This window comes from Xenopus laevis, chromosome 8S (genome assembly GCF_017654675.1).
Source record: "Xenopus laevis strain J_2021 chromosome 8S, Xenopus_laevis_v10.1, whole genome shotgun sequence".
Lineage (NCBI taxonomy): Eukaryota > Metazoa > Chordata > Amphibia > Anura > Pipidae > Xenopus > Xenopus laevis.
In genome coordinates this window covers 50,283,631-50,305,947 of record NC_054386.1, presented here as the reverse complement: position 1 = coordinate 50,305,947, position 22,317 = coordinate 50,283,631, and the positions used below count along the sequence as shown (strand labels likewise).

The 22,317-nt window shown below is 41.0% G+C and overlaps 1 protein-coding gene across 4 annotated transcripts in view; it reads left to right on the top strand.

Moving 5' to 3' along the window:
- The window catches only part of nlgn3.S (neuroligin 3 S homeolog), a 181,347-nt gene extending 169,583 nt beyond the window's left edge, over window positions 1-11,764 (top strand). For all 4 annotated transcript variants that reach the window (XM_041574257.1, XM_041574259.1, NM_001093947.1 and 1 more), the window contains 3 exon segments: window positions 6,657-6,842; window positions 7,655-8,444; window positions 9,323-11,764. In XM_041574257.1, the coding sequence (XP_041430191.1) occupies window positions 6,657-6,842; window positions 7,655-8,444; window positions 9,323-10,169 (1,823 nt within the window). In that variant the 3' untranslated portion in view covers window positions 10,170-11,764.
- Window positions 11,765-22,317: the final 10,553 nt, after the last annotated feature.

Genomic DNA, 22,317 nt, shown 5'->3' with positions numbered 1-22,317 from the left:
AGGAATTGAGTAATATTAATGCTGAAATAAATGAAATACAGAAAGATTTGTCCCACTTTAAAACCAGTGAATTCTTTGATGGTTTAAATGACCAGTTGCAGAAATATATACAAACCTTTGAAAGGAGAGAGATTGTGCAAAGACAAAATAAATTTGAAAGAGATCAAATGGATTATAAAACAGGACATATTTATTGGTGGAGAATTGAACGGACTGAACGAAGTAACTTTAACAATAAAACAATTTTGAAAAATCGCAACTATGGAAAAGCTAAATATAACAATTACAGAGATGATACGATTACTGTGCAAAGTGATTCTTCTTTTTCCAGCTCAGCGAGTTTTTTAGAAAGCCACGAGGGCCTGGCGTCCCCTGTACAAACAAAGATGGTGGAAGTAGTGAAAGACCGCGAGACTGTGACGCAACAGGGACCCGCAAGCATCAGCGGGAAACCAATACCCAGAATGCAAGGCGGACCGGGAGCCACCAGCGCCAATATGGATGCGCAGTATCAGGAGGACCGGAGATACCGCCAAACGGAGATGCCTTACCCGGAGGATCGGGGATATCGGCAACCGGAAAAGCGCACAGTCTGGAATCAGCGGTACAAAGGGGACAGACCAGTAGGTGGCGAAAACAACTATGGAGAACCGCGAAGATCAATGCGGCAACCCAAACCGAATGCGACACGGTGAGTAATGAGAAAGGAAATATTTTACCTTCTCAATTTGTTGATCTCGCTGAGCTGACGTGCGGACATAATTATGTGAATGGCATTAATGAATGTTTATCCGCAGATACTGACACTTTATTTACGAATGGCCATAATGGAGTGGACTTTCATAGAGACACATCCATGCACAAAGAAGTTAAAGGCAACTGGTCAAACCACAAGTATGAAACACACATGCCTGCATATACAACCACTAATAATATTGAATTATTTGAGTATGAGAACAAACCATTGAAATTACCAGGACTGGCTACCGCTGAATTCGCCTCTAATGAAATGACAAATGATACAGATTGGGACGATAATTCAATTTTAACCCAACATGAAATCAGTTTATTCTTAATGGATGACGACAATGAAATGATAAATAATGAACTGTTGCAACCTGAACAAATACTGAGTACGAGTGATTTGGAGGGTGATAAATGTAATGATGATGACCGGTTTAAAAATGAATTTTCCAAAGGGGATCAAGGTGATTTGTATAGTGAACAAATTCTGAATTTATCAAAGTATAAGCTGCATCTAGATGAAATTGAAGTTTTAAAAAAAGGACTAAATTTTTGTCCAACTGCGCAAATGAATCAATTTAATGCTTATGTGGATGTACAGAAATTTATTAGAAAAATAGCGTTAAAAAAGTTTTTTGCAGATAAAAAAGAGGGATTAAGCTCTGATACCTCATCCTGTGCGAAGGTTGGAAGGCTGAATTTTAATGCACAAGAATTGGAGATTATTGAATTTATGGAGCAATGTCAGAGGGAAGGAGAAAGTAATGAACTGAATAGAGAGGATATACAATTCCAAGACTCCATTATGCACAGTGGTTTAAAACAAAATTCAACCTTCCAACCAAATGTTCCCCCAGGAAGTGGTATCTTAATGTATAGAAAAGCAGTTGAACAAGATCTAGCTAAGATTTTCTCTCACAGTTCATTAAATTACAGGTATAAAGGGAACATGACTTATAAACAAAAAAGAGCAATATTGAATTTACAAAAAAATGATCAAATATGTATAAAAAAAGCTGACAAGGGAGGCAAAGTGGTTATCTTGGATAAAAATTATTATATCAACATGGTTGAAGAGATTCTAAAAGATGGTAGTACCTATGAATGTTTAAAGAATAATCCCCTGGAGAAACACAAAAAGGAAATGAAAGAAATGTTATTGTATGCTAAAGATTGCGAGGTGCTTGATGAGACAGAATACAATTTTATATGGCGTGAATATCCTGTCATGGCACATATATACGCATTACCAAAAGTGCACAAAGATGCACTCAAACCACCCGGGAGACCGATAGTCTCCGGAATCGGAAGTTTGAGTGAATGTCTGAGTGAATATGTTGACTATTTCCTGAAGGAAATAGTGGTTAAAATGCCAGCATATTTAAGAGATAGCCAAGATGCCATGAACAAAATTCATACTATTGCATGGAGAAAACAATATGTTTGGGTAACTCTTGACGTTCAATCTTTATACTCCAGGATACACCATGTAGATGGATTGAGAGCTATTAATAAATTTTTAAAACAATATTTACAATCAGATGTCCAAATCAATTTCTTGTTGGAAGCCATTGAATTTATTCTGTCTCACAACACCATGTCCTTTAATGGTCAGCTTTTTCGCCAAATAACAGGCACGGCGATGGGAACGAAATTTGCGCCCTCATACGCCGGCCTGTTTATGGCAATGTGGGAGGATGAGTACATCTTTGGGGCTGACAATCCATACGATGATGACATAGTAGGGTGGCATCGCTATATAGACGATGTCATCATGGTATGGAGTGGCCCGGAAGATGACTTAAAGGGCTTCCTAAATTATGTGAACGACAATCCATATGATATCAAATTTACTATGCAATATCATGCCAATCAGATCGATTTCCTTGATCTGACTTTCTATGTAGAAAATAATACAATAATGTCTAAATTATATAGAAAAAAGATAGCAGGAAACACTATTTTGAGAAAAGATTCCTATCATCCTTTACATACAGTTAAATCTATTCCTTATGCTCAATTGGTGAGAATCTATCGGAACTGTACAGACAAGGAAATCTTTGCTCAACAGGCTAAGGAAGAATGCAATAGGTTAAAAAGTAGGGGATATAGTAAAAGAGACATATCAGAAGCAATGGAAAAATTAGAGAAATCGAAAATTTCAAAAAAGACTAAGGACAGTATGATAATAATGAATAAGCAAGAAAAAGGAGTAAGATGCATTTTAGAGTACGGACTACAATACAAAGCTGTTAAAAAAAGTATAGTTAAAAATTGGAATATTTTAAACACTGACCCTACTATAAAAGCATTAAATTTAACCCCAATGGTAATCAGTAGGAAAGCCAAGTCCATAGCAAATCAAGTAGCTCCCAACCGACTAAATAATAAAAAAGCAGAAAAAAAGACGTGGCTTGATTTGAAAGGTTTTTTTCCTTGTAAAAAATGTGTGGTCTGTAAAAATAATAAAAGTAAAAAAGTTATAGAATTCAGTGATAAAAATAAAAGCCAGGAGTTAAAAATAGGTAAAATGATCACTTGTGGTACTAGATATGTAGTATATGCAGTGCAGTGTGAATGTGGTGCTTTATACATTGGTCGTACAATCAGACAGCTACGGGTCAGACTGGGAGAACATCTAAGAGGTATTGACAATAAGGATGTTGACAATCCCATTCTGAAACATTTTATAATGGCCCATGATGGCATACCCCAGAAAATAAGGATGTTTGGTATAGATAAAATACATGAAAATAGTGGGGGCAATTTAACTACAAAATTACTAAGATTAGAATCTAACTGGATCTTTAAGTTAGGGACAATTATACCTGAGGGAATGAATAGCCATTTTGAACTAAAACCGTTTCTTACATCAGTATGGGATTAAAGTGAATGAATTTTTATATAAAAAATGTTTTTATTGTATTTTGATTAGTGATTTATTATTAATTATTTAATTTTTGCACAATTGCACTTTATTCACTTAGTCACTACAATTACATGGTCATGTCTCCGATATTAGTGAACTATTAAGTGATTTGTATAAAGATATTGTTACAATGTGGATTGAAATGAAATATTAGTAGAATAACTGGGGCTAATGGGCACATAGTGGCAAATTGAATAGACTTTTGGATTGGTATGTAACACATATGTCACCCTTGAACCTGTAGAAAATAATTCTGCTGGTAACTATTGTGCACGTATCTAACCCTAGAACCTGCATTAAGTAATCCAGCAGGTACTTAAGGGATATGACCAGCATTTGCCACACCTCCTCTGATGAAGCGCCCAATAGCGCGAAACGCGTCAGGAGGGTGTGGCTAACAACAGGTAGGCAGACTGGGGGGGAGACACTGCTTTGTGGTGTGTGTGATTTGAACATCGTTATGTCATTTTTTGTGGTATATATGCACCAATAAATGTTTTTAAGCGAGAAACTGTGCATGTCTTTAATATTTACTGTGGTTTAACTGGACCTGTGCACAGTACTCGCTGTATAGACAGCAGCTACCCCATAATTGATTTTTGTTTGCAATCTGAGAGCCCAAACTTGGGGATCACCCTGTAATAGGGTCATTACGAACCTCAATTTTTCCTCGCCAGTAGTGAATGAGTGGGGGAAAAAGCTGAGGTATAATTTACATGCCTCTTGGAACACGAAAAATTTTGACCTGTCCCCATTGAATTTATCAGGAAACACAATTTTGGGTTCATGGGTTTTGGATACATTACCCAACAGAGCAGGAGAACCCACAGGAGTGGCCACAGGAGGGGTGACTACTGGAGCTGGAGACTGAACAGAAGCATCCAGTCGACGGGTCAAATTGTGGAAACCTTGCATCAGGTAATCTTGCCTCTGCTCATGTTCTTCCAGGCGCTGTAACAGTGTGGTAAGTAGCGCTTCAGTGGTGGAAGGAGCAGCGGCAGCTCGACCTTCTTCGTCCATCTTGGGCCCGTGATAATGTCACGGTCGGCACCCAACACCAGAACAAACACCAGGCACCCTGGTCTCGGCTCGTGCTTCACCAGTAGTGTGACCGCCTTTGGGCCTCGGCTTACTTGGATGCCACCTGGACTTAAACGAGAGGTGCAAGATGAGGGTTCTGGATAGGCAGAGGGGCACGACAGTAAGGCAAAGTCTTATGGACAGAAGATCGTAGTACAAGGCGTTTAGGCAAAAGAGTAGTCAGAACAGGCCGGGTCGAGGCAGGCAGAGAATAAACTCTTATCAGGCAGGCAAGAGTCAAACCAGGAAGACAATCAGAGGGTTAATCAGAGGAGGTAGTCGGTAATCAGGCAATGGTCAGAATCCAGAAGTCAGAATAGTCAAAATACCCAGGCAGGGGTCATAAACAGGAATCAAACAGGTTCAGAATATAGCACAAGGCTCAGAAGCACCAGGAAACAATATCCTATCACGGGAAAGGTCCCACAGCCCTAATGGGCTTTAAATAGTGTTTGAATTACGCGCCATTGCACCTGCGCCTTTAAATTACCCAAGAGGCGCGCGCATAAAGCCACCGCGCCTGCGGCCTAACAGAAGCTGTTCGTTGCGGCGGGCATCCCCGCCGAGGGGGCAGCAAGCGTCCCTGCCGTCCCCCCCACTAGACCACCAGGTAAGTTCCTTACACCCTGCTGCCAACAACTCAGCTTTCTCTGCATATATGTGACATTATGGTAAACAAGCTCATGGTTAAAAAGTTCCCATCATCATTGACTCCTATTGCAGCATTGAAATATCTTATTCCGAATGTCAATCTTCAAGATTGGGATATATACCATTGGTCATTTGTATTTTGCAAATACTCTGAAAAGATTTGAGGATCTGGTTGTAGGCTTACCACGCTCTCAATACTACATTTATCTGCAAATATCACATCTTTTGAAATCCCACTCTTCAAAAACAGTCGACACAAGCTATAGTACTGGAATGGTACATCTATGTGGCAAAGCATGGAATGGCAAGTGAATTATATCAGACTGCTATCGACAACAACTCCAGCTGCCAGAGGATTTTAAATTTCCATACATGCTAAAATGGGAGGAAGACCTCCAACTCCGGATCTCTCCGCAACAATGGCGCAACGTTCTATCAGCAGCTAAGGGAGCCACCAATTGCACAAATTATGTGGAAACACAAACCAAAATCACACATAGATGGTACCTCACCCCACAGCGTATTGCAAACATGAACCCGCAGTACTCCCCGCAATGTTGGAGACAATGTGGGCAAATTGGAACACTCCTGCACATGTGGTGGCACTGCCCCATAGTTCAACATTTCTTAGTCTTTCTGGTCTAAAGTTGTTGACCTCCTTTCGGATCGGCTAAGCTACCCGCTACCTTGTCAGCCTCAAATAGCTCTTCTTCAAGCTTACCCTGACCATCTTGCTGGCTTAAACAAAAAACTATTGTTCCACATATTTAATGCTGCAGCTAATTTGATAGCAAAAACTTGGAAGCAATCTGAGACTCCAAACATTCAACATCTAATCAAACAGCTGGATTCCAGAGAGAGTATGGAGAGGATGGCAGCAGGGTCACTGGAAGCCAGAACCAAATGTACAAAAATGTGGGATGATTGGCACCCTGTACAAACCTTATAGAAGAGTCCGTTCAATACATACCTAGTTTATATGTCATAGAGACTGTCTATAGTCTTCATTCCATTACACAATAACTCAGGAAACTATCCATATACCATGTACGATTTACTATGGTTTTTATTTTTATTTAGTTTGTTCATAGTATAACTTGCTTCTGACAGTATGCTTTGACTGTGTCTTGTGTAATATCAGCATGCTTATCTATTCTCAATATGTACATTTTGACTCTTGCTGTTTTACAATAAACTTGCAAGTTGAAAAAGAATAACTCTTCTAATGGGATTTCAATATTTATGGTAATAGGTTTTCTGAGCACTGGAGATCAGGCAGCTAAGGGAAATTATGGACTTTTGGACCAAATTCAGGCCCTACGATGGGTAAGCGAGAACGTGGCATTCTTTGGAGGCGACCCTCACAGGATTACTGTATTTGGCTCTGGCATTGGAGCATCCTGCGTCAGCCTTCTCACTCTGTCTCACCACTCTGAAGGTATGTAGACTGCATGACATTCAAATGTAAATGTACCCCCAGTGCTGCTCCCTTCCCTTCCTCTTTGTTCCTTGTGATTGTATGCCTTACTGACATTACTTTTTTTGTATCTACTTGTTCTGTCCATGGTACACCTTTTAATAATCCACTGACTTCTTCATAATGTCTGCATTAACCTATGCCGTGACCCCATGTCTGTATGTCCTTCCCACCACATTAAAGGTTTATGGATCACCTGACATTTTTCCATGATTTCATCACCCAATGTCTGTGGGCGGCAATTAAGGTACAGAAATTGTTCCTGTGCTATATTCCTCATTATATTGTTACCCTCTAACTAGGCTCAACCACAAGTGCTGCTTTTCAGGCAATGCCCAGCTTAACTCTTTTCATAACTTGCTTATTTCCCACTTTTCACCTTTTTTTGTTTTCTGTCCTTCTTTATATTTCTTTTCACTCCTTCCCTCCCCTCTGCACCCCTCCTTTTTTCTTCTTTAGAAAGATTCTCTTGTGCTGTGTTTTTCCCTGGCACACACTGAGACCAGCTGGGCAGGAAGTTCAGCTGCGGATCTCTTTATATCTGTGTCTGTCTGCCTTTCTGTCTCACAGTGGCCAATGCTGGTACTTAAACCAAAATCATCCACTTCAAAGACTCTGGGGATTCTGATTGCAAAACAGTACTTTGCTGACAAATCTACCTGAGCAAAATATAGTCCTCTGTACCTCTTTGCATTTTTCATCCATGTTATAATGGCTTGATATATTTTAATATAAATAATTGTTCAGTATCTAACACCAACCTTCTATGACAGGTCTGTTTCAAAGAGCTATCATCCAGAGTGGATCTGCCTTATCCAGTTGGGCAGTCAATTACCAACCAGTGAAATATACACGGCTACTTGCTGAAAAGGTAGGTTGTAATGTGCTGGACACTGTGGACATGGTAGACTGCCTGCGACAGAAGAGCGCAAAAGAGCTAGTGGAGCAAGATATTCAGCCTGCTCGTTATCATGTTGCTTTTGGCCCAGTAATTGATGGGGATGTGATTCCAGATGACCCTGAAATCCTCATGGAACAAGGAGAGTTCCTGAACTATGACATAATGCTAGGGGTCAACCAGGGTGAAGGGCTCAAATTTGTAGAAAATGTGGTGGATGCAGAAGATGGAGTTTCTGGAAGTGATTTTGATTACTCCGTTTCCAACTTTGTGGACAATCTGTATGGGTACCCTGAAGGCAAAGATACACTTCGTGAGACCATCAAGTTTATGTACACTGATTGGGCTGACCGAGACAACCCTGAAACCCGCCGTAAAACTCTGGTTGCTTTGTTCACTGACCATCAGTGGGTTGAACCATCAGTTGTGACGGCTGACCTACATGCCCGCTACGGTTCACCCACATACTTTTATGCCTTCTATCACCATTGCCAGAGCCTAATGAAGTCTGCTTGGGCTGATGCTGCCCATGGAGATGAGGTGCCCTATGTTTTTGGAGTCCCCATGGTGGGCCCAACAGATCTGTTCCCTTGTAACTTTTCAAAAAATGATGTCATGCTGAGTGCTGTGGTTATGACCTACTGGACTAATTTTGCAAAAACTGGGTAAGTATTAATAGAAATGTCTGCCTGTGTGTTATGTTAGGATAGTTTTGAGTTCAGGAGCTAAAGAAAGGGCTCAGAGGGGGTATTATTCCTATATGGGGACACTGTATTTGCTACAGTATATGTGGAGTTTATTCATTTTGGTATGCTTGTACAGTGAACTGTGAATTGTGGCTCCCGGATTGCAGAATGTCTTTGTGATAGTACAGGAGAGGAAGAAAGTTAGATGAAAACCAGAAAAATTGCTATAGAATAGATGGGTTGGAAAATTTGTAAAGGGGTTGTTCACCTTCAGATACTTTTTTCAATTCAATTGGTTTCAGACTGTTCACCAGAAATACTTTTTCCAATTACTTTCTACTTTCTATTTGTTACCGTTTTTGTAATATTGAAGTTTAAAGTTTCATTTTTCATCTTCTAAAGAAGCTCTGGGGGGGTCGCCGACTCTAACTGTTTTAAATTGATACATTTAGTTGATACATTTATCTGTAGCCCTGCAGAGCAGAATCCCCGAGTTTCATTAAAGACAGCTGTTAGAAATGATACAATAGTTGCTAATATTCCACAGATACTGCTGAGAAATGTATCCACTAATAGTATCAAAGTGCTCAGTATTCAGATGCTCCTGGGTCACTGTGCTGCCAGACTGAAACACTAGAGAAACGAACATTAAACTTTAAACTTGAATTTTGGGAAAACAGTAAAAAACAAAAGATGGAAAGCAGTTGAAAAAGTCTTTGTTTATGGTGAACAATCTAAAACAACTAAAAAAAAGTGTTTGGAAGGTGAACAACCCCTTTACATGTTATTTTAGTCAGATTTGTGGTGTTTGACTGTTACTTTTCTTTAATTACTCATATAAAATCCTTCTTTACCAGTGATCCCAATAAACCTGTGCCACAGGATACCAAGCTCATCCACGCCAAGGCAAATCGATTTGAGGAAGTGGCATGGTCAAAATACAACCCAGGAGATCAGCTCTATCTGCACATAGGCTTAAAACCACGAGTGCGTGATCACTACAGGGCCACAAAAGTGGCATTCTGGAAGCATCTAGTACCACACCTGTACAATCTACATGATATGTTTCACTACACCTCTACTACTACCAAGGTTCCACCATCGGACACAACTCAGAACTCTCACATTACACGTCGGCCCAAGGTCTGGGAAACAAAGCGCCCAGGTGTCTCACCAACCTTTAATGGCCCAGTTGCCAAGTGGGACCCAGAACTAGATCCTGTAGACCCTGTGGTAATCCAGGATCCACGGGACTACTCAACAGAGTTAAGTGTTACAATTGCTGTGGGAGCCTCCCTTCTGTTTCTCAATGTCTTGGCCTTTGCTGCTTTGTACTACCGCAATGATAAAAGACGTCAGGACACTCAAAGGCAACCAACCCCACAACGCCCAGCTGTCGCTCGGGATCCAGCACACAGTCCTCTTCCTCCTGAGGAGCTAAACTCTCTGCAGATAAATGCAGGACATCCTGAAAGTGAAGGCGGGGGTGTCTCCAGCCATGATAACCTGCGTCTCCCCACCCTTCCCGATTATACACTTACTTTGCGCAGATCTCCTGATGACATCCCACTCATGACACCTAACACCATCACCATGATCCCCAACTCACTGGTGGGACTGCAAAGCCTTCACCCATACAACACCTTTTCTGCTGGCTTCAACAACACTGGCCTCCCGCACTCACACTCCACCACTAGAGTATAGCGTCCCATTATGCTGCCCTTCCCCTTGCCCTAACAAAGAGCCACCACAAGATGTCTGCAGACAAGGGGGAGGGATAATAAAACATTCCATACCTCCTAAAAGAGGGGGATAGGTGTGGAAACTTTTCTTCTTAGGGAAAAGTGGCTGCTCAGTTATAGCCTTCAAAGGAAACACATGTTCTCTGTTTTTTGCTTCCTAAAGTGCTTTTACCCTTGGGGAGGCACACAGATGGTAAGAACATCTCGGCTACTGGTAAATGTATAGGTTTGCAGAGAAATTCATAATTGTGTTTTGTGGAATAAAACTAGCAGGTGAATTATAAAGGTCAGGAGGTAAATAAGCCTGGTATAACGACTATTGCCCACTCTTGATACACCCCAATATAATTTGCCCTCCTTACACCTTTCGATACTTAATGAAGTGTGGAGAACAGCTAGTTCATTTCTTGATGAATATCGGGGTGGGTGGGCGTTGAGTCCAATTCTTGTATTTTTTACATTTAGACCAGATTTTTTCCAAGATCTGTGAAATAGCGTGGCTGTGTTTGGATGTGCTAGCTGGAAATCAGTTGGAGTTGGTGTTTCAGAAGAAACATTTTGTAATCGTTTCTAATTCCATCTGGACACATATTCCAGCTGCTTTTATCCAAAATGTGCCAAATTCATACACCAGCGTTAAGGGGTATCGTATAATAAGACCCCAAATTCAGGGGAGCCAGGACAACCTCCAACCCTCCCCTCTTCCACTCAGTGCCAAATACCAGAAAGTAGCCATCTTAAGCTGAGAGGGAGGTGGGTATCTAAATCACAGAGAAGGCTTGCATACAGGGGACAGACTGGCCTTAACGCTATGGAGCACGTTTAATAATACCAAACCATGTGCCAAATTTACATAATCAGTTATAGTGTGGGAGGTGGCAGTAGGTCAATGCTTTCTTCCTGGTTATTTTGCAAATTCGGTTTGAATACATACGATTAGACAGTCAGGAATGGATGCAGTGTCTTGTGACAACACAAAGTGAGACTGAGAGAAGCAACGTGGATTCTTCTGCTACCATGTGTAAAATATACAGGCGATGTGTGCACAGTTTCTAGAATAATATGTTTTTAAATACAGTAATTATTGGCCATCATAGTAGTGCTCACACAGACTGTTTATTATGTATACACACAATGCAAAGCTCCACGGTTGTTGCTCTAAACATGTCTGCATTAAGGTATGAGTATTACTCTGTCTTTGAATGTATATGAATGGATCTGTGTATGCGTGTTTCCATGTACCTGTGGTGTGTGCTTTTGCACACCCTTACATATACACGCAAGTGCACATGATCACTAATAACGGTTGTAGATATTACTAACATAGGTTTTTGCCTCCCTCCTCCCCCTGGGGCCTCCAACAATCGTTTCAGCTTTTCTATCATTTTCCATGATTTTTTAGATATGGATTTTGTGATGCAGAGAGACGCCATAGGGTTAAGTGAAAGTTTTGTGACACAAAAGAACACCTGGGGTCAGTATTTATAGAATTTATTTATACTGTATCACAGGAAGTAGAAAAAAAAGAATTCCAAATAAAGAAAATTCATATTTTTACATGTTGTCTATTGAAATTATTTTATATTTGTTATGTACAGAGTTAAAGTGCCTTTCTATTGGATATAGATGTAATGGAATGTTGTAGATAACCAATCATGTGCCCTGTAATTGTGTTGTCATCTGACCAGCCAAGGTCAGTGAATGTGAGGGTCACTGTACCAATCAAAGCCCTAACAGCGGCTTTACATTATGATTGCAATCATAGATTTGTACAGTGAGGAAGCCCTGAGAGTATTACAGAAGTAATTTGTAGCTTGTGTCATCTGACTTTAAAATACAAGTGATTGTCTGCCAGTTCCATTATTCTACACATGTAGAAAAAGGTCTGATCATCTACCCATGAGATATATGAAGAGCTTACTTTAGCCACATTCTTACAGGTGAATAAAAACCAGGATATGGGAAACCATGAAGCTGCCAGACTGAAGGTGAGTAGGCTAAACACATTGTTTAAAAGAAATATGCACAAATAACTGTAACTGTGTATATATCTGCTGCTAGTTTGAATCAGCATCTGCATAAGCCAAATGGACAGAGACAAGGTACATCATTATTACATAACCAGTGATGGATTCACTTAGCCCTACAGAGAATCAAGCAATTTCTGGCAAGAAGGCAACATCTAATATAGTTGAAATACAGCTTTGTGCTTGCTAGAGGTGAGTGTAATTGTGTAACATTATATGGTAGAGATACATCTTTGTGCTTTCTAGACGTGAGTATACTTGTACTTGTGTAACATCAGATATAGATAATGTCATGACATAAATTCACTGGCAAAAATGACATACAGTCAGGATTGTAAATACATGGGGTACAGGGGGTCACCCTTGGATGTTTAATCAGAGAATAGCATAAAACTGCAGTGCAGGGGTTAGCATCAGAAAATTCTATGCATACAGTAGGTGCTAAAGAATATGAATGGATAAAGGATAGTTACCTAAAAATTGGTGGGAGTTGAAGGGATGAGTTTTTGGGTAATACAAGAGTGGATGCCCAGGCCTATACCTACTATACTACTGAGAACCGCCACTGGTGGGTTTCCCAGAATTTTTGATCATTCGGTTCCAATAAATACGCGTGTTGAATGAGTATAATGAAATATGGTTTGACTTGAAATCCTATGCAAGGTTGAAGTTTTTATGATGGTGGGCTCCTCATGACCCCACTTCCATTTGATGCACAAGTGATAAAAATATGTATTTAAGCTGATCTTAAAGGCTTAGATTTGCACTAAATTTGTAGAATGGTGATGAGCATGCAAAAGATCCAAATAAGTCACCAAAAATAAAGTTTAAAGGGAACTATTCATTTAAATCAATACTTCTTTAATAGCTTTCCTTGGCTGAGGGTTCAGGGCTGGTGCACCTGGAATAGAATAGAAGCGAGCACACAGACATTCCAATAGGAAATTACATCCCTCCCATCCAAATCTTTTACTGTAAGTTATACTGTACAAATGGTGTGTGGCTGGTGCATTTTGACCACACTTAAGTTTTTGTATGCTTCATTTATATGTTTATGGAACTAAGATTTGCCTGGTCATTTAACCACTGCCCTGTACAAAGGGTACAAAATATAAAGATAAACACTTTTTCTGGATGCCAGCACTTTACTAGTTATAATGTGTGTTGAACAGCATAGCATACTGTATTTATGTGTTATTGACAAAATGCTTTACCTAATATAAATTAGGCGTCCTTAGACACTACAGGCTTTTAAGACAGTTTATCTATGTAGTAATCAGTGTTTAGGGATTCGGGTGGACAGGGTATGTGCCACTATATCCTGTGGTATGAGGCTGAATAGCTCAATGAGATTTGGGGGCACTAACATGCCTTCACCTCCCCTCAACCCATTTTCAAAGAATTGACCTTGACACAGATGGATACAAGTGACCTTTCATTGTATTGACAACTTTCTGTTGTTCTACTTGTTCTAACCACTATCCAAGCAACACACTGGCTGACATGCTGCATTGGCAGATAACATTTTCAAACCTGTCCGATTGATGAACCAAATGATACAAATATATTGTGCATGATCTTCGATCCAACATAAACAAAAGTGGTACAGTACTTTTCATTTTGTACTGTTTCATGAGTACAGGTATGACTGGAGTTACAGGCCATCTGTATGTTTAATTGATTACAAGGTCACTGACCCAGCAGCCCTCTGGGTAAGCACCACAGCCAGAAGCCTAGTTTAGCAGCAAAGCTGCCAATACCTTTTAGCAATTCAAAATATAAATTATTGTAAATTGCCAAAGTGCATTATATTAGCAGTGTAAAAACTAGAAGAATAATGCATGTCAATTGTGAAAATGATCTGTAGGGTATACATACACATGGCTGAACAAATATGCTTACGTGTCTTTTTTTTAACTTTTTATTGTATATTGTTATTGTTACTTTTTATTTTATTGTTATTGTTTGTAGAAAATAATATTCAACAAGGTATCGTCCTATTCATTGATTAAAGGGGACCCGTCACCCAAAAATGAACTTTAATTACACAATATAAATTATTTGAATCTTGTTTCCTTCATTCATAATTATAGTAAGTAGGCAGGAGCCATTTTGTGGACACTGTTGTTATGGGTGTTGTTCCACTTTAACCCTTTTAACTGCCAACCAATTTGGCCAAGTTGGTACGTTTATTGCCAGACTATTTTTGAACATTTTGTGCTCTTTCCTAGGGGCCTTTCCTGGGGGGTCTTTTAGTTTACCAGGAAAACAAGATATTGTTTTTTTTCAGGACAACCTAAGCTTTCAAAATATGCTAGAATTTTGTTGTAATTCCAATCTTGTAAAAAGATATGGGCTTCTAAGTGTATAAAAAAACAAAAAAAACAGTTTTGCATGATACAAATGCAAATATCAGAACATGGCAGATTTGGAAAGTTCTGTGTCTCCCGAACGTGCCAATACCAAATATATATCGTTTTATGGAGATTTCTCACTTCTATAGATCAAAAACTCGAAGCAGAAAACTACCAAATTTCCAAAAAACTGCATACATCTGATTTCAAGGCCAAATATTCCACTAACAGTAGGTTTACCCTAAAAAACTACACATTATTGGAAAGAAAGATTCTAACGAGTTCAAAATGGGTAAGTATATATTTGTACTCAAAACTACCAAGTTGCAATTCTTTCCTAAAAGTAGCAGTTTTTATAAAAAGGTGTTACATTTTTGAAAAATGACCTCAAAGTGTCCAGTCTACAGCATCGTATATCCAACATATCAATAATTACCAAGATAAAACCCCCTAAACATTAAAGCCCACTGAACAGTTTGATGCCCAATATGCATAGGTACACCTAAGAATGTGGCAAATAGGTGCCCCAGAATGAGTGTGGAAAGTCCCGACATTTTTGTCCGGCGGAGATCAGTCGTTTGGTTGGTCGGACAGGTTAGAAAATCTGTCGGCTGCCGATAATATCTCTGCGTGTATTGACGATCGTACGATTTTCAGAGGGAGACTGTCAATAACTTTGTCAGACATAACTATCATACGATTGCTGTCAGGGGCAGAACATTGGCTGATCTGTTCTTTAACTACTTTATTTGATCGGAATGGTAAGACTTTGATCTGAATGGTTAGTGGCGGGTTGGGAGATGGGAAAATCCGATCGTACGTTGATTCGTACGATCGGATCTTTGCGTCTATGGCCAGCTTAAGGCAGGATTTTTTGTTCTCATTTGGTGTGTGAAGGTGTTAGCTACTTGGTGTGTGAATTTTGGGTTGATTTACTTTATTTAAAATCGATTTTTATTTTGACCCAGAAGGTGAGTGATTGCCAGCCCAGTTTCCTTCACTTCCTGTGGGCTACAAACTCACTGACAGACCCCCCACCCCTCTGTGTCAGTTTCACTTGTTTTTTTTTTTGGTTTTTATATAGTTTCAGCTGAAATGTATCACTATTTGCACAGATTGTGTGTGTGCTTTTATTTTTATCCTTGGTTTGTAAGGAGAGAAAAGTTAAAGGGAGAAGGATTTAAGAAAATAAAATCTTTTCTAGTAGCAGTGCAACTCCCAGGCACTTGCTCACATTAACCCTCTCCCTGCTAAAGCCTCTCATTGTTGCATTTACTTTTTGTTGATTAATAGAATTAAGCTTCCATTTTTGTGGATTGTTTTGTAAAATAATGGGAAGGAATAAAAAACAAAATTATAAAAAAAATACCTCAGGCTCCTAAAGGAAAAGGAGCTGAAAGACTCGGCTGTAGCTCTGCTAAAAAGCACCAGTCACAGCCTTTGTCAAAAAGCTCCACTGTTTCTGCTGTTGCAGCCAATGTGACCCCTGCTAAAACATTTGCACAGGCAGTAGCTACCGGCAACAACCGAAGCCAATTCACTGCTGGGGTAGAGCAGCTTACAAGGAAGCATGGAGTTAGATGTCTAATGTCAGGAGCTCATGGCATAGAGGCTCACGTAAAAGTTGCAGCTGAATTGGTGGGCCCCTCTGTAATAACGGCAGCAAGTAAAATGTACAGGAAAGCCATAATATTTGCCCGTACACTAACTGCAGTGCATACGCTGGTGCAGAGAGGCATCACAGTAGGGGGTAGTTATATCCCTGTAGAACCCCTAGACGGATTAGGCATCAGGATAGTCTTATCTAATGTGTCCCCCTTCCTGCAAGACTACTTTTTGCTACCCCACCTGCAAGCCCTCGGTGAAATAAAGTCAACTGTTTCTAAACTTCCCTCGGGTTGCAAGGAGAGCAGATTGAGACATATCTTCTCTTTTAAAAGGCAGGTGCAATTACTTTTGCCTCAGGGTCAAGATACTATTGAGGGGTCCTTTGGTGTTCCGTTTGAGGGGGTGCTGTATAAAAAAATTTACAGCACAGAAGAAGTGAGGTGCTTCCTTTGCAAGAACCTGGGGCACACTCACCAGAGTTGCCCCAAAGGGCATATTAAGACCACAGTCCCTGTTCCTGCCCCCAGTACCTCTAATGCAACATCATACCCTGCTACAGCTATTGCTGCAGGCTCCTCAAAGAAGAAATCCCCTTCAGTAAAGAACCTCAAGGTGGTTGTTACACAACCCACCTCTCAACCCTCCAAACCTCCTCCTTCATTCAAGTTATCTAAGGCTGCAGCCTGCATTTGAACTTCAGCAAAAGAGAAGGGGGGGGAATGTCAATGCATCCCCCAATGCTGCAGTTGTTTTTGCCAAAAGCCAACTTAACCCTGTTATGAGCACTCCTAAGGATGTGGGGGTGCCGGTGGTTGTAACACCTGTCGTGGTGGGAGCAGAGAGTAGTATTTAGTCTTCAAATGACAAGAAAAAGAAGAGAACATTTAAATCCAACTGGCTGATACCAGAGGAATGGGTTTCCATCAATGATGGAGCATCCCCCATCCAAGGGCAAAAAGGGCAGCAAAACATCTGCTCCTCATGTGGTGATATTGTCTGGTCCAAATGTTGGATGTAGTCAACTGGTGCCAGACCATGCACCTATAGACCCATTTGGGGAAGATGAGATAAATGGTCTGGAGAAACTTGAACAGGGGATTATGGGTCTCCCCACAGAGTCAGGGTGCTGCATCTGTCTCCAACAGAGGATCTTCCCCTGGAGTATAAAGGGACACCTAATGAGACCCCTGCAGAGTGGGCCGTAAGTGTTCCTGAGGTTTTGAGCTTTTGGAACTACAACCAGCTGCAGTGTTTAGTGCCTCAGGGTATTTCACTCCAAGAAATGGAGAATTTTGGGACAAGCCCCATACAGGATCCTGCAGACAAATCTGCAAGGGAGGATAATGAGGCTGGAGTTGTAAATTTGGAGGATAGCCAGACAGACTCTGTGAGGTCTACTGTGCATGTTAAGATCTCTCCTCCATTCTCTTCTCTCCTCCACTGACCCCAATGTTATTGCCATACAGGAGGCAGTGGAAAAGGCAGAGGTTGCCCATCGAGCCTCTAAAGCTCCTGTTGTTAAGGAGCCAATTCCATCTGCTACCCCTGAGTCAAACACCTCCAAAGGTGTTCCAAGTAAAATCCAAGTATTATATGAGCCATTGCAGGGTCTCCAGATAGCAGGTGTTTCTGATCCTTCTCCTGCAACTTCTTGTAGAGAAATTCTCAAAGCTCCAGTGGAGACGGGAAATTATCAATCCCTTAGCCAGGAAGAGCTCATGGATGAGGGGAACATTGAAGAAGAGGTTGATACAGTTGTGCCAAATCCTTCTACCCCAATCATCCCAGCTGAGGAACTCAAGATGTTTCTTGAGAGCACCCTTGGTGTTAAATTGGAGAAGAAGCTACATATGGCTCTGGAGAAGTGGCATGATTTGACTTTGGTGATCAGTTCTGTGAGACAATACATCAAGGTCATAAAAGAGGCCAAAAACTATGGAACTGCAGAATATCTCCGTATTGTTAAGTTCCACAAAAAGTGTTTGTCTCACCAGACCTCTGTGAGGGCTAAAGCACTTATGAAATGAGAATTAGATACCTCAGTAATTTACTTTAATAACCAAGGGTCAAAACAGGGATATCACGTAGATATATATGATAATTGATAGAAAAAAAGTACCCCGTTTGACCTAAATAGTGTAGTGTCCAATTTTAATCAGTCTAAAAGAACCTCTTATAGAGGAATTAACAATCTCCACTTATCACCAAACCGACCCTCAATCAAATGTGTAAAGTGCACATGTTTAGGGTCCACAACCCAGAAAGAATGATACTCCTCAAATTAATTGCTTGGAATAAATTATTTATAACCATAAACACAATTAATCAAAACCCAATCAATTGTAGTTCATAAATTCATAAATAAATAGACATAAATGACTAAAGTGCTATACGTGGATTTTTTAAATTGCTTACAGATCTTTTAAATCAATTTTGGCACTAAACCTTTCGTATTGGAAAAACGCTTTGGCTCTACTATAGATCTACTAATAGGTGGCAATTAGACGCTGCCTGCTCGGTTCTCTTTCTCTTCTCTACTGCAATCTAATTTCCATTCCACGGGGCCGTTGGTTTGTGTTTTTTTAGGTTTAGTTAGCTCCTCCAATTTTAAATGTAGGGCTAGTGTAATATCGAGACCACAGCCACGGTTACCCTGCCTACCTCCATCTTTGTGGTGTCCTAGGGATATAGAAAATAATAGGCAGTAGCTTTTTGAGACAACTCCACCATTCTCCTATTTTCCAATTTTCTTCTCTTTTCTTGAACCAGAGCAAGTGGCCTTTTTTAACCATTTCAATAATTTCCTTAATTCTGGAATCCAGAATAATCATGTCCTATTACAATTTTTAACTTCTTTGAGGAATCCTTTTTAATTTTATCTCTGCACCAGCACTTTATATCAATCAATTTCTAATTAATTCAATGGTCACTATATTTAAGTAATTTAATGATGTTTTACTCTAATTAATTTTGGAGCGGATTAGGATCTGTAATCAATTTTGGTGGTAAGTGGAGATTGTTAATTCCTCTATTAGAGGTTCTTTTAGACTGATTAATATTGGACACTAAACTATTTAGGTCAAACGGGCTAAAGCACTTACTAACACACAATAATGGCTCTAAGTATAAGCGCTCTTAGTACAAATGGCTGTCGGGAGCCTTTTCAAATGTTTCAGGTACTCTCCTTTCTTCACCGAGGAGGGTACTCTGTGAGTTTCCTTCAAGAGACCCATATCACTCAGGAGCTTGAAGCGACCTGGCATCTCTAATGGAAAGGCAGAGTCTTTTTTAATCACCTCACATGAACGTCATGTGGGGTGGTGACCTTGTTCTCAGAATCCTTCCAGCCAGAGGTACTGAGCGTTAAATCTGTCATCCCAGGCCGTCTGTTACATCTCCGGGTCCGGTAGTCTAGTGGAACATACAATCTGATAAACTTGTATGCCTCAACTACTGGACCAGAGAGAAAGTGTTTTTTTGAAATTGTATTAGCCTATATGGAGACAATTGACTCAGATGAAGCTGTGATTATAGGGGGTGATTTCAATTACACCCTTGAGGCTCGGGACCGAAATGTTCCCCAGAAAAGGGATGCATCTGAGTCAGCTTTGCGGGAACTCATTGCCCATTTCTCCTTGGTTGACATCTGGAGAGAACACCCAGAAACAGATGCTTTCACCTATGTTAGGGTGAGGGATGGCTGTGTGTCTCAGTCCCAGATGTATAGGCTTTATATATCAAGCCATATTATGTCGTGAGTCTGGTCCAGTACTTTTACCTTGGCACCTTTCTCAGACCACAATTGTGCTTCCTTGATAGTGGCAGTTTCACCATATCTGCTCAAAGCAGCCTATTGGCACTTTAACAACAGCTTATAAAAGAACTAAGGGTTTGTAAAGACAGTCCGGGAAATATGGACAGACTGGAAGGGTTATCAGGGTGAATTTGCCACACTGAGTCAATGGTGGGATGTAGGCAAGGTTCACCTAAAGCTCTTGTGTCAAGAGTATACAAAATGTTTGAGCAGACAGCAAAACGCAGAGATTGAGGCTCTGAATAGGGAGGTGCTTGCTCTTGAGCAAAGGCTGTCAGGCTCTGAAGACCAAGCCATGCAGTGTGAATATGTAGAAAATAAAGAGACTCAGCGTAACATGGAACAGCGACAGGCTTGTGGTGCTTATGTGTGAAGCTGCATGCAGTTACTCTTTGATATGGATCACGGCTCATGATTCTTCTATGCTCTGGAGAAGAAGAAGGGGAACTGAAAACAAATCACATGCCTTCTTGCAGAGGATGCCACCCCCCCCCCGGTCCAGCGAGGGGAGAAGAGAGAGATTGGAAAAACCAATCACTCTGAATGAACTCTCTCAAGCAGTCCATTTAATACCCCATACTAAATCTCCAGGGCTGGACGGACTGACTGTAGAGTTCTTCCAGTTCTCCTGGGATACTCTGGGACATGATTTCCATAGGGTTCTAAATGAGGCCCTCAAGAGGTGAGATGCCACTTTCTTGTCGTCAAGCAGTGTTATCACTGCTACCTGTTATCACTGCTATTAAGAATTGGCGACCGGTCTCATTGCTCAGCACAGACTATAAAATTGTAGCCAAAGCTATATCACTCAGGCTCATGTCTGTGCTCGCAGAGGTGGTTCATCCTGACCAGTCCTATACAGTCCCGGCCGGACAATTTTTGACAATGTCTTTCTGGTTCGGGATTTATTACATTTTGCCCGGAAGGCTGGTCTATCTCTCGCTTTTCTCTCCCTGGATCAAGAGAAGGCATTTGACAGATCACCAATATCTTATAGGCACTCTGCAAGCCTATAGCTTTGGCCCACAGTTTGTGAGCTATCTGAAAACACTGTACACCTCTGCAGAGTGTCTAGTTAAAATCAACTGGTCTCTGACTGCACCTCTGGCCTTCAAACGAGGAGTTCGACAAGGATGTCCTTTGTCGGGACAGCTGTATGCACTGCCCATTGAGGCTTTCCTGTGTCTACTAAGGAAGAGGCTTACAGGACTGGTGCTCAGGGAACCTGACATGAGGGTAGTTCTTTCAGCATATGCTGATGATGTCATCCTTGTGGCCCAGGACCTAGTTGATCTTGAGCGAGTACAAGAATGCCAAGAGGTTTACACTGCTGCCTCATCAGCTCGGATCAACTGGACCAAGAGCTCAGGCCTTCTGGAAGGTTCTCTACATGTAGATTCTTTGCCTTCTGCTTTTCGCAAAATCTCGTGGGAGACTAAAGTCATCAAATATTTAGGTGTCTTATTTGTCAGCTGAAGAGTGTCCTCTTCCTCAGAATTTCATTGAACTTGGGGAGCATGTTCTTACCAGCCTGGGAAAGTGGAAGGGTCTTGCGAAAATGCTTTCTATGAGGGTGAGGGCTTTGGTGATTAACCAGCTGGTTGCTGGACTTTCTCTGGATTGGAAAGCACTGGGTCTCTGCAGGTGTTTCAAGCCTACCCTTGAGAGAGGGAGGGCAGGGAGTTGTATGCATACGCTCTCAAGTACACACTTTCCGTCTCTAGCAGATACAGAGATACTTGTATGCAGATCCTTCTCCACAGTGGTGTACCCTAGCATCCAGCTTTTTTTTTTTACTTTTGCAAAGTCTTGAATGCGAGCATGTGAGGAGGTAATGAGAGAAGAGTTGAGTAGCAGGTCAGTAGAGGAGCGTAGTAAGCGATTGGGTGAGTATATGTAGGGTGGGGCAGAGTTATGAAGTGCTTTGAAAGTCAGTGTCATTAATTTGAATTTGATTCTGAAAGGTAACGGAAGCCAGTGCAGGGATTGACAGAATGGCGAGGCAGAGGAGGAGCGGTTGCTGAGGTATATGAGCCTTGCAGCAGTGTTCATTATAGACTGGAGAGGTGACAGTCTCTGGAGGGGAAGGCCAATTAAAAGAGAGTTACAGTTGTCTAGACGCGATATGATGAGAGAGTGAATAAGAATTTTGGCAGCGTCTTGGGTGATAAATGATCGTATTTTGGATATGTTCCTTAGGTGGAAGTGACATGATTTAATAAGTGACTGGATATGAGGAGTGAATGACAGGGCAGAATCTAGAATAACCCCAAGGCACCGGGCCTGGGGAGAGGGGGTGATAGTGGA